At 41.9% G+C, this 13,308-nt stretch overlaps 1 protein-coding gene across 3 annotated transcripts in view; it reads right to left on the reverse strand.

Moving 5' to 3' along the window:
- LOC121293889 (T-lymphoma invasion and metastasis-inducing protein 2-like) overlaps nucleotides 1-13,308 on the reverse strand; it is a 385,212-nt gene that overhangs the window by 217,994 nt on the left and 153,910 nt on the right. For all 3 annotated transcript variants that reach the window (XM_041217341.1, XM_041217335.1, XM_041217350.1), the window contains one exon: nucleotides 10,772-11,989. In XM_041217341.1, the coding sequence (XP_041073275.1) occupies nucleotides 10,772-11,983 (1,212 nt within the window). In that variant the 5' untranslated portion in view covers nucleotides 11,984-11,989. The remainder of the gene's footprint in view (nucleotides 1-10,771; nucleotides 11,990-13,308) is intronic.

A 13,308-nucleotide genomic window follows, 5' to 3' on the forward strand; every position in this document is an offset into this window, starting at 1 on the left:
AGAACACTGAATGTTAAGTACAAGCGAATGACACTCATGCCCAGGCTGTGCAACTACATCATCTTAACCTTCCTATCCCTGCCGCTACGTCTTGGTGCTCCTCTGACATCCACAGCGGAGGAGGAGGCAGCCTGCTGACTGCTAAGCCCTGACTGTGATGACCTTGGTGGGTGTCCCCTGGAGGGCCAAGATCTGGAGGACCCTGGCCTGCTTTTGGGATCCTGATGTGTGGTAGTGGCACCTTTCTCAATCTGTGGAACTGGAGCTGCTGGGATCACAGGAAGAGGGGTTTCAGATGGGCCAGGCGCTCCCAGGCTCAGCTGAGTGGATGACCCCAGGGTGTGCACCTGCTGATCCTTCTTCCTATGAGTGCCCAAGGGATCCTAGCTGACTTCTTGAGAAGGGGAAAGCTGGAGTGAGATCGAGATGCCCCGCTCCCCTCTCATGTTGATACTGCTGAAGGCTGACCATGGCATCAGCGATGGAGTTCAGCCCACACAGCAGTGCAAAAGCAACGTCTTGGGACAAGGTCTCCAGGGCAGCAGCCTTCCTACCAGTGTTAACGTCAGTGCGTTGGCATGCCGGCGCTATCACCTCAGACCGAAGGCGGACACAGTCCTCCATTAGGCCTTGTAACCTGAGGAGTGCAGCGGACATCGCTTCCTAATGTTCCCGAGCAGCTGAGGTATGACCAAGTCTAGATGCTCCTCATCTAACTCGGACTCAGCAGATTTATGGCCTCCAGCAGTCTTCTGAGCACCAGAAACCTGGGAAGTCCCTGCCGCCACCTGCTGTGAATCAGACAGTGCGATGTGTTCACCAGATTGTGATCCTGAGGCTCCTCTAGAACTAGGTCCCACCACAGTGTGTCTATCTGCACTGATGGAGGGTGTGGGTGAGTGCTGTGGTGGATCTTCAATTAGGGGTGAGTGCTGTGATGGATCTTCAATTAGGGTGTCATCAGATTCCTCTTCCGACATGTCTCCAGGGCTCGGGTTGAGGACCTGGCTCATGGACCCCCTCAGCTGCTTCCCAGATTTGCCTGCAAAAGCAAAGAGAGATAATTAGTACATGGCAGGGAACTGCAGGACAGGGTCACACACACTCAGCATGACTGATGAATGTTTCCCTGCTAGATTCTCATTTGGTTGAGCACCGCTGACCTCACTGTCAGCACAGAAATGGTCCAGATCGTCGCCAGCCAGCTGGATGACTCTATTTTCAAAGTCTGTGAGGACCATGATGTCAGGCATTCCTCCACCAATCTGTGATCTCTCCCTTTTGTTGCATGCTAGCTTGTCCTGCATGAACACAGGTGGAGAATGTTGTAAGTTGAATGCCTGCTAGGACAGGTGAGAAGGATGCCTGGCACATGTGGGTGGCAAGTGGTGCCACGGATGGGATGAAGACACGATCTGCAGGGCAGATGAAGGTGTGTGAGAGAGTGTAAATGGTGATGCCCCTTGAACTAGCAGTGAGTGAAACCCCTGTGGATGTGTGATGGGTTTGTGAGTTGAGAGTGACTTACCCTGGCAGAACAGAGATCATCAGTTATCCTTTTTCGGCACTGGGTGGCTGTCCTCTTTTGCAAGGTATTGGTGCTAGCCACCACTGCCATCAACTCCTATGCTGGATAGGTGACCTTACTTTGTGGTCTTTGCCCAGAGCAGGGGTACAGGACTACCCCGCGGGCCTCCAATGCATTCAGCAGGCGCCCAAGGGAGTCGTTGCTAAATTTGAGGGCAGCACATTTTCTCCATTTGGCAGTCATGGCTTTGGAGCAGCTTCTGGTCCCTTAGAGAGAGTGTTAACTCTGTATGGTTGCACCCTTTAAATATGGCGTCCAGATTACTGACAGCCTGATGTTACAGCAGGGGCAGGCGAATCAGAGGCCGACCCGGCAGCCATCTGGTGTTTCGCAGGGATGCATTATTAATGAGGCAGAACGCACCAGGAATGGGATGAAAAGGTGTGAAAACCCATCATTGCGGCCAGTGGGTAAAACATTTTTTTTTCCGCTCGCTATCGCACTATGTGCAAATCTGGGACAATTCTGGCCTATGTTTTTAAAAACAAAATCAGCTATCCCATATGTTATTGCAACAACCTTAAACTTATACACCCACAGCTCTCTTGGTTCCTGCAGCTCCTTTAAAAATGTGCCTTTTAGTTTATATTGTCTCTTCTAGCTGGTTTCTACAAGCTGGTTTCTACAACAATAATCAATTTCCTCTTAAAATTTCAAGGGTGTGATATTTGTCCTCTTCTACATCAAAGGAAATCAAAGATCTTCAACTGATAAGGCAGGCAAGCAACAAAGGATAGTATAGTGTGACATGCGACATAAGATACGTGCGCAGATAGTCTCTCATTCACTATGGGAACCTGCATCCTAATAGACTGGACCACAGTATGTTGGCAAATCAATGGAATGTCATCTGGATAATGTAACAAAGCTAGAAGAAGCACAACATTTTGCATAGAATTAACTGCAGGCCCTATTATGGTAACCACTCCCAATCCAAATTTTCTTTTTGGACCAAAGGAAACATAATTGTCAGATAATTAGAATTAATCAACTTTGAATTAAGATTATTTGGAAACATAATTATGTATCTGCAATAATACAAAAGTAAAATGCTGTGGATGCTGGAAATCGGAAATAAACACAAAAAATGCTGAAAATACTCAGCTGGTTAAACAACATCTGTAAAAAGAGAAATCGAGTTAAACAGGCTTGAGTTCGAGGACATGCCGAGACCAGGAACAGAGACAGGGGTGAAAATACCAGCACGGTCGACATGTTGGTTACCTGCTCTATCAGACCCCTCCACGGGGTGGGGGCAGAGGTGGCAGAGCTTCTGGCCTGCATCCTTGTTAGGAACTTTTTAAAAATTCTTTCATGGGATGTGAGCATCACTGACAAGTCCAACATTTATTGCCCATCCCCATTTGCCCTTGAGATGTTGGTGACGAGACACCTTCTTGAACTATTGCAGTCCTTGTGGTGTAGGTACACCCACAGTACCATTAGATAGCTAGGGTAACCACATTTCCCTCTGCTGAACATGGGACTCCAAGTAAAATAACTTGTATTCAAGCGAGTTCAACAGCAATCAATCAGAACTATGGTTTTAAAATCAACCAAGAGGTACAATCACGAGATATGAAAGTGTGTCCAAGGCACACAGTATGTTAAACAAACAATTCATCATCTACATGTGTTTGATCAGCTTCTGTGTTTTGCTTAACAAAACAAAAGAAAAGAGAAACACTTGGAGTTGCACACTTGCTTCGCTCAGCCTCCTTGTCCATTTTTGTCCAAAGATGTTGAATAATATTACTATTGCTGCTGTGAGCAATTGAAAAATGCACTGCACACGTTTGACATATAACCTGAGTTACCTGGCTGTCATCAGCCATTGAAAGGTCTGTTTTTCAAAACCTTGAAATTGTTTTTGTAGATGATCATTAAAAAACATGCACATTTTGACATTCCCTGAGAACAGAGGAGACAGACAGGAGACCTAATTTCATTATACAAAATTTATGAGGGGTCTAAATAGATTGGATAGGAGCACCCTATTTCTCTTTATTGAACAGTGCATATCCAGGGACATAGATTTAGGGTAAGAGCTTTGATACTTACAGAGGAATTGAAGGGAATTTTTTTCTTCCAGGGTGTGATGGGGGTCTGGAGCTTACTACCCTCATAATGTTTAAAAGGAACTTGGACGTTCACTTGAAGTGCCGTAACCTACAAGGCTATGGACCAAGAGCTGGAAAGTGGGATTAGGCTGGATAGCTCCGTGTCACCAAATGCTTCCATGCTATTAATTTCTATGATAATAGCAATTCAACAAGAGGACAGTTTAACAACCAATGAAATCATATCAATAAACCTCAGGCACAACATTGACCAACTATTGTATTGTCACCAGAGTCACTTCCACTTTGAATCTATGGTGAGTAGAGGATAATTAAAGGTCATTTCTGTGACTTGTTCATGAGTTAGGGAGGGTAATGTCAAATATTCTTAAAGTGTGAGCAAAAGCTCAAATTAAGCTAACTATAGATTGACACTAGTCCAGCAACAGATAGAAATCAGGTGATGCATTAGGGTCCTTCCCAAGACCAAATCAATAAAAGGAGGAGTGATGCAGCACTTATGAAACCTGCACTATTCAATAGAGCACGAAGGGATTTTCCTTTAGTGAAAGGTTTCTCAACACCTAGAGGGTCCGAGAGAAGGTTTCAAAGGGTCCACCAAATCTGACTCAGAACACCAGAGCAAAATGCATCCCCTGAAGTGTCAACTGGTGAGCCGAAAATTAATCGCTAAGGCAAGGTGATTGGTGCACACACGGATGACAGCCTTGATCTCTGTAGTTTTAACAGGTCTCTCTTGATAGGTTTCAGGGACTGACAGTCAGTTTTAACTCTGATATCATTAGTTGCTAAATGATGCACCCAATTCAGCATTTCACAGGGCTGCAGATTTATCCATCAGGGAGTTGTCTTTTTTCCTGTAACTCATCTGGCAAATGTAGAACCACAAAGGCTTACCCAGTTCAGCAAAGCCCTTTTATCTTCCATTGACCCAGAGGAGATCTGATATTCCAACTCAAAGATGTAATAGAAAACCAGGTCAATACATACAAGCCAACAGTGGAGTGTCTTTTCACTTTCTTCCCTTGTTTATTCAAAGCCAGTGCAGCCAAATAGCACACAGCAGCACCAGTCAGTTCCAGAGGAAACCAGACTCTGAATTCTGGAATACTCAACTGCAGCCATACAGATGAGGAGAAACACACAATGGAAAATCATTAACCAAGGTAATTCCAGGTCTGCAAATACACTTTCAGAAAGGCATATAATTAACCATTTTCCACTTCAGACTTGGTCTCTGAAAATTATTTTTGACTTTTGTGTTAACCTTTTTACTAGTTTTCATATCTGACTTATCATTTCCCTTTTTGATTAACTATTTCCCATTTTGGGCTGGTCTTTGCAGGCAGTTGATGATTTCCCATCATTTACTAATTTTTGTAGCTTTTGGTTTACCATTCCCTTACATTTTGCTTATCCATTTCTCCTTTTAGTGTTGGTCTCTACATGCCTTATTTGGCTTTTGGGTCAATCATTTCTCAATTTTTACTCATTCTTGTTACCCCCATACGTCCAATTTTGACAGATTGGTTGCTCAGTACCAGCAGAAAGTCTCACATTAGATAAAATAAAAATAGAGACATATATTTAATTGTAAAACTAATTTTTGTATAGACAAAACGCTTATGCTACAGGGGGAAAGAGTTGAATTTTTATAGCATGGTTGGGGAGCCTCTGAAGAAAAACGTTCCCTGTGCTAGTGGACTTAATAGCAAACCACTTAAACAAACAATACTTGCCTCATTAAGTTTGTGTAACAGAATAGCGAGCCAGAGCATCGACCTGAAACTTTAACTCTGTTTCTCTCTCCTCAGATGCTGCCAGACCTGCTGAGTTTTTCCAGCACTACCTCTTTCTATTTCAAATTTCCAGCATCCTCAGGTTTTTGCTTTGAATAAACCAATGCCCTCAATGAACAAAAGCAGGCTTCCTCATCTTGCATTTTAATTCGGAAAGACAGGGATAGCCAGAAGGAAAAGAAGTAGGAGCATCAGTCGATATAAAAGTACATTAACATGACATGGCAGGAACTACTAAGATGAGCCAATCACCGGAGTCCCAAGTTTTTAACCGAGAATGCAAAGTTCCATGTGTACCAGGTTTGCATTCTCAGCACCTTCCTTTACAGTAACAAGGTACAGACAACTAATGCAAGCCAAGAAAAACTTCTACCTCCGCTGCCTCAGATGAATGTCTTGCTAGGAAGTGCCAAATAAAGTGCTGAATATTGAAATACACCAACATGCAGGGATCCCCAGCATATTTGCCCTTGAGTCAGCAGCGAATCCATTGGCTAGGACTCGTGAGCCAAATGGATTACAGCCATTTCACAAATGAAACCAACAGTTCATGCACATCTGCGAAACAAGGATGTCTGCAAGCGAGATCTCACGTTGACTGGTGTCGGAGGTGATGTGTGGGAAGTTCACGCTGACCAGAGTGTCTGGAGACAAACAGTCAGGAAGAGCATGGAAATGCAGAGGACAAAAGAAATGACCAGATGGCAGAAAAGAGAGCTGGCCAGAAGGAAAAAACAGTCGACCTTGGGCCAACGCTGTTCATCTGTGCTAGCAGAAGGGACTAGCACTTACAAATCAGCTTCTATAGCCACAACAGGTTATGTTCAATACAGAAGTAAGATACACCATGGGCACAGTCCATTGTGTCCTGAGAAGGACAGATGTGATCATAGTTAATTGACTGGAACGACACACAATTTAATTAGGTGGAAGTTTCACAATCCAACACTTGCATTGTGAGCAATACTCACAAAGAAGGCTTCATGAGATGTACATCCTCTGATTTCCTGTCCACTAATTTAAGAGCCATGCACCTACAACTTCCAGAGGTGCATGTCCAGTGAGTGCCTCTTCCTGCAGGGCAGAACTCCACTGGTTATCTAAAAATGATCACTGGGCTCAACTGGTAATTATCTTTTTTAATACGTCTTTTCTTCTTTTCAGATGGACATGCTGTGTAGTTTACCATTTTCTGCCTCTATTTCACGTTTCCAGCATTTTCTCTTTATTCTTAGATCCTTCTAACATGTGAAAAGACTGAGGTTTGCACTCAAGTCTGTTCTAATAGGTATTTCTCGATTCCTATTTACTTAAGCTCTAATTAACTGCTTTTTTATTTTAGTGATACTTTATACCGTCATAAAAAAGGATCAGTGCTTACCAACCCATGAGTTGCATTGCTAAGAAGTGATATTAACTGTACATTGTATTAAATCAGGAGCATCATATGAATTTTACTGCACATTGCCCAGGATATTCAATGCCTAAAGCTCACGTTCTTCAACATTTCAGTTTACTAGCTCAAGTCATCAGCAGCTGAAGAACTGAGACGGCAAGGGAGAAATTAGTGATGCAGCAGAAACTGGCACAAAATGGACAATGCAACAGAAGCACATGCTCAAAGATGTCAAAATGGAAATTGCACCTTGGGGTTCAAGCTACCTGCGGACAATAATTGGGTATGCCAATCCAGCTTGTCAATCAGCTTTAGGAGATTCAGCCAACTCTGACTCAGAAAGAGGCAGTGTAAGCCCTGGGGGCGGGGGGCTAGCGGTGGTGTGCAGCAAGGACAAGTCTAGGATAGCAGAGCCTGAAGTACTTTTGTGGAGCTCCTCCGAGCCCCATGAAAACATATAAAAGAAATTACCATTTAGGCTATTATGGGCCTGCCAGCTCAAGAAGGAGGTCAAGGACAATTAATGATAGGCAATAAATGTTAGCCTAGCCAGCTACACTTACATCCCAAAAGCGAATGGATAAAAACAAATTCTCCCACTTGATAACAATTATGAGCGGGGTCCAAAAGCAATTTTAGGACCCTGATTTGCACAAAGTTCCAAGTACTCGTTTCAGGTAGATAGCCTGAATACTTGGAAGTCACCAGCTTCCAATTGGCCTGCTGCCACATTTTGGATGGAAATTAGCACAAGACATCATGACCCAAAGTTTGTCCACCCAAAAAATAGGTGTGAGGAATATCAATTCCTCACCCAGCAAAGCAAAGGAATCAGAAAAAAAAATCAATCTTCGACGTCACTAAAAGATAGGGAAGATCTATTTCACACAATTTATATAATACTCCAACACACAACTCTTTCAGGAACTGCTTATAATGCCAAACCATGGAACATTTATCCACCAGTACTCTATATTTGAGAAGTTTCTAATGTCAATATTTGGGCTGGAAATTCAATCTGTTTTTACTGCTGCAGCTTGCTTAAAATTCAAGATCATCAGTGGATAAAAATCCCAAATATTTCAAGTCTAAAAATATAAGAAAGGCTTAAAAACACAACTGAGCCATCATTTTTCAGTTTTGACCATGAAACCAATAATGTGGTTTTTCAAAAATTACCACTCTGGACATGCTATTAAAATGGACACATGACTACAGGTGACTGCAGCAGATGAACAATCAACAGAACTAGCAAGGTAATAAAATTCAGGCTTTGGTCAAGAGTTCTACAAGCTGCAAGTAACAGTCCACTTTATTGTACAATAGTGATTCTTAGAACCCAGCGCACAGGTCCACTTTCAAAATGTGGAACTGTGAAATTTACCAAGCTATTTTACCAATAGGTATAAGAACTATGGGTACAACCTCTACACCAATGTAGCTGTTAACCAGAGAACAAAGGATGAGGGAACAGATTTTTTTTTATAGCTGGTCAGCTTTCTAAAATAAACTTCTGTCTCCATAAAATCCAAAACTAAAGCAATCAGACTTAGCTTAAAAAATAAGTATGTTAAAACTGGGAAATATTTTGAATCAGGAGTGTTATATATACATCATACACAGATGGAATGTTGGAATTATATGTTCAGATCCAATATTTGTTTATCTGTTTGAGTTGTAAGAGTGATAGACCATTCAGTTAAAAACATATAATCGGATGGTCCTAGGACACAGACCAATAACATTTTTGACCTGCACCCCTCTCAACAATATCCCAAATAAAACTTCCTGGTCATTGAAGGAGTTCACTTTTCAAGAAATATTCAACAATCCAGATCAGCTTTTAGTAATCAGCTGTCAGTGAACAAGATTTGTGAAGTTAAACCTTGTCATGAACACTGAACTTTACAAGATGGTTATGGTTTGAAATGTACCTTTTTAACTCAAAGTAAGCAGGGAATTCTGGATAAGCACCTCAGCTTGAAGACATGTTCCTGTGATTCAATTGCCATGGGGAGAGAAACGGAAATGGAAACCCATTAAGGTGAGGTGGCAGTTTTAATGCCTTTTCATAATATCTCACAGAAAAAGAACTGCTGCTGTTTGAGACGCAGAGACAAAGAAATTAAGACTGTGGGAAAGCGAGATGAAGTGTTTTTGTGTTAACAGCCATGCAAGACATGTTAATGACCAAGCAAGATGCTGGTGAGAGTTCAGTTTCTGTTCAAAAGACAGTGCTCTTAAAAATTACAGGGAGTTGCAGAGCTATGCCTTGCTGGTGATAGTCATATCCAGGAAAACTTGGGGGGAGTGGGAAGATTGTTGAAGGACACTGGAAGATTTGAACTTGTGTGGTGGGAAGAAGTAAACCCCTGCTGGAAAGCTGGGACTAACTATGGGAACTGTTCCTTTAATGCTACATATCTGCCAGAAATGTGGCGGACATAACAGAGTGTAATGTTTGACCTATTTATTTTAGTTTGTTTGTTACAGCAAAAGCCTTAAAAATGAAATCTTATTCATCAGTTTATTTCTGTTGATTGTTTGGGAAATTCATCACTTTTAAAAACTTACCCATCTCTATGGGACTCATAACAACCCATCGTGTCCCAAGATGGTGTTCCAGGACTTTTGCTTTACACAGTTACAACCTTAGTGCATCATAGATAAATTTGGACATCCAGGGAGCACTTCTTCAGTGAGGGGAGATAGTCATTTGTGAGTGGCAGAAAAGCGTTAAATATTGACCAAGGTAAGTTCAAGATTTGAGCCATTTATTCACTTATAAAAACAGCCTTTGGGGCAGATTCTGGCAAGTAGCATTTTGGTATTTCTCCCTCCCACCTCCCACCACAATGGGGTTGAGTAAGAGAGAAGATATGTAAATTGTTTTAGCCTTGAAACGTTCAATTTTTTGAATGATAGATTCAAGTACATTGGAAAATAAAATTGAAATAAACTTAATAAGAAATATAAATAGGAGCAGGAATAGGCCATTCAGTCCATCGAGCATGCTGTCATTTAATAAAATCATGGTTTATCTGATTGTAGCCTTAACGTCACTTTCTTACCGGTTTCCCATAGCCCTTGACTTCCTTGTCAATCAAACTCTGTCCAACTCAGCCTTGAATATATTCAATGACTCAGCCTCTACTGCTATCTGTGGAAGAGAATTCCAAAGACTAATGGCCCTCGGAGAAGAAATTCCTCCTCATCTCCATCTTAAATGGGAGCCCCCTTATCTTCAAATTGCGCCCCCGAGTTCTAGATTCCCCCAAAAGATGAAACATCCTTTTAGCATCTACCCTGTCAAGCCCCCTCAGAATGTTATATTTTTCAATAAGATCACCTCCCATTATTCTAATATCTAATGATTATAGGCCTAACCTGTTCAACCATTCCTCATAAGACTGCCCCTTCATCTCAGGTATCAGCCTAGTGAACCTTCTCTGAACTGCTTCCAAAGCAAGTACATCCTTCCTTAAGGATACTGTACATGGTACTCTAGGTGCGGTGGACACAGATCAGAAACGGCATTAGAATAAGGGGAGAAAAAAAGTGTCACACGGTGATCAGAGCTGTGTCTTGATCTTTATTTTAGTTATTATGGCAATAAAGATGTCCCTGATATTTCAATGGCTTTGTTACGATAACAGAAGCTGCTGCATTTAGCATCACTATACAGGAGTGCAAAACCAACAAACCAGCAAAGGGACATGGGAGCTTTTCAGCAAATGCTTGTAAATGGGGTTAATTTTAATAAACACATTTGGCAATCCATTAACAGTTCTATCACCGATGCATTCCTCTTCCAATGGTACTTAATGTGTATGATATTTGAAGTTAGAACAGTGTGGTAATTTTCAAACTTATATTTAGGTTTCCACTAAAAGAAAAGGTTCTTTACCTGTAGTTTCCTCTTCTTTCTTGTAAGGCTGCCAGTCCAAGCACTTAAACGGCGCATTCGACTTTTCAGGGCAGCTCTTGAGGAGCCATCCTCAGAGAGGTGTTTGGGCTTTCGACATGGGAGTGTATAAGAGGTATATTGTATGGTTCCTCTATCCTCCTCGTCGGATAGCATATTCATGCAGTTAGAAAAGTCATTCTCAAACAAACTGTGAGGATTGAAAGCCATATTTCTGTAATCATCTGAAAATTCATTCCCTGAGGGCATGGAAAGTCCAACACCTGTATCACTGTACAGTGTTTGAAGAGAAAAGAGAGATGATCTTTGGAAGAGCTGCTCATCATTTGGTAAAATGTCTTCTGGATTACTTGCCTCAGTAACTTTCCCAGTTGTGTACATTTTATCAGAATCACTGGCGTAAGCACAATGTCCCCATGGCAATTCGGACCAGGAATATTCAGAACTAATTAAGCTACCCTTGCTTGATTTAAATCTCTGCTCACCAAGGAAAAGACTCTGGTCCATTAGGTTTCCTTTACTGGCATCAACCTGCCCAACATTTTGTTTACTCGAGTCAGACTCCATTGCAGCAGAATATCTCAAAAGCTGAACTGGCCCTTGGGGTTCAACACAGGGTGGTTTGCTGCTACTACTGCCACTGTGAAACTCGACCCTTATGTCCCCATCAAATTTTCCCAGAGTTTTGATGAGAACCTTTGGACTGCCTTCTCCTTCTGGTTTCTTAGATTGAGTTATATTTTCAGGTAGTCTATGTCCATTTAAGACATGGCCATTGTATTCCAGAGCTTTAGTGCAACTGCCTGTTTTGTCAAGATGAATGCAAGGAAAATAGTTTCCAGATAATAATTTATCATTCCCGTGATCATATTTCCCCAGGTGATCCTGATGGCATCTGGCATATGCATTACTATTACCTATCAAAGACTTGCATTGACGTGAAGAACTATTGAGAGAGTAACGCTGGTTGTTTTTGTGCTGAGAAAGGCAGTTTTTGCCTAGAGATCGTGCTTTGTAACCTATGTTGCTGCCACTATATCCCCAGCCAAAAGAAGAGCGTGACTTTTCATCCTTGGCATGAACGCTTCGAATTTTGAGAGTGCATGGCTTCTGCCTGCCACCAGGCATCGACTTCTCCTCAGTGTTGTTACCTTTAGTCCCTTGCAGATTGTACTGGCTGTCTGAATTACCCATCTTGCGCTGAGGAGAGAAAAATTAAAATCAGTAAACAGTTATTACTAAAAATAAACAGCAACTGCAATCAATTTTACTATTCTGTGGAAACATTTAAAACTGTCACCAACTTTGAAGTCAGTTTCACAATGAACTGTTAGCCAAATCACATCAAGAAAGTTGCTCTTCAATATCTTTGAATAAGCACTTGACCAAGCTGTTTATCAACAAATTTAAGAATGGGGTTATATTCCTGGAACTTTCACATACAAGTGTCAGGCAATGACCATTTCCAACAAGAAAGAATCTAACCATCTCCCCTTGACATTCAGTGACGTGGTTACTATTGAGCAGAAACTGAACTGGAACAGTCTTATGAATACTGTGGTTACAAAAACAGGTCAGAGACTGGAAATTCTGCAATGGGTAACTCACCTCCTGACTCCCCAAAGCCTGTCCACGATCTACAAGGCACAAGTCAGGAGTGTGATGGAATGAGCTCAACTCCAACAACACTATCCACAACAACCCCTCGACTGGCACCCCATTCACCACCTTAAATATTCACTCCCTCCATCGTAGCAACAGTGTGTATCATCCATAAGATGCACTGCAGCAACTCATCAAGGCTTCTTCAACAGCACCTTCCAAACCATGACCTCCACCACCTAGAAGGCCAAGGGCAGCAGATGCATGGGAACACCACCACCTGCAAGATCCCCTCCAAACCATACACCATCTTAACTTGAACTATATAGGTGTTGCTTCACTGTCGCTGGGTCAAAGTCCTGTGAGTGTACCTACACCACATGGACTGCAGCAGTTCAAGGTGGTGACTCACTACCACCTTCTCAAGGGCAATTAGGGATGGGCAATAAATGCTAGCCTAGCCAGTGATGTCCACATCCTGTGAGCAAATACATTAATATATAAATGTTAGTAGAGGCATGGTAGCACCATACTTGGGTTACAGCATAGCAAGGGACATTTTTAAAAAAGTGTCTTCCCACCACACACAGGTTAGATACAGTCAGGCCTTCTTTGTTACTTCACATTCATATGATTTACTCTGCAAGTTGCAGTTCTAGGCAAGAACATCAGGGTGTTTACCATCACTATATCTTAATTGCAGTAAATACGCTAAATATATCCATCTGGTTGATATCTTGGGTCTGAATACATTTGATGTCTGCACCACACAACTTCATATTGTCCCTATAAACTTCCTCTTTTAAAAATTTGTGATATTTATGATGGAACTGACTATTGAAACTCATTGTGTCATCTGGTCATTGGGTTCCAACATTCTCTGAAACTATGTTAATTTTTTTCTACTTGCTATTTTC

Source organism: Carcharodon carcharias, chromosome 2 (genome assembly GCF_017639515.1).
Source record: "Carcharodon carcharias isolate sCarCar2 chromosome 2, sCarCar2.pri, whole genome shotgun sequence".
Classification (NCBI taxonomy): Eukaryota; Metazoa; Chordata; class Chondrichthyes; order Lamniformes; family Lamnidae; genus Carcharodon; species Carcharodon carcharias.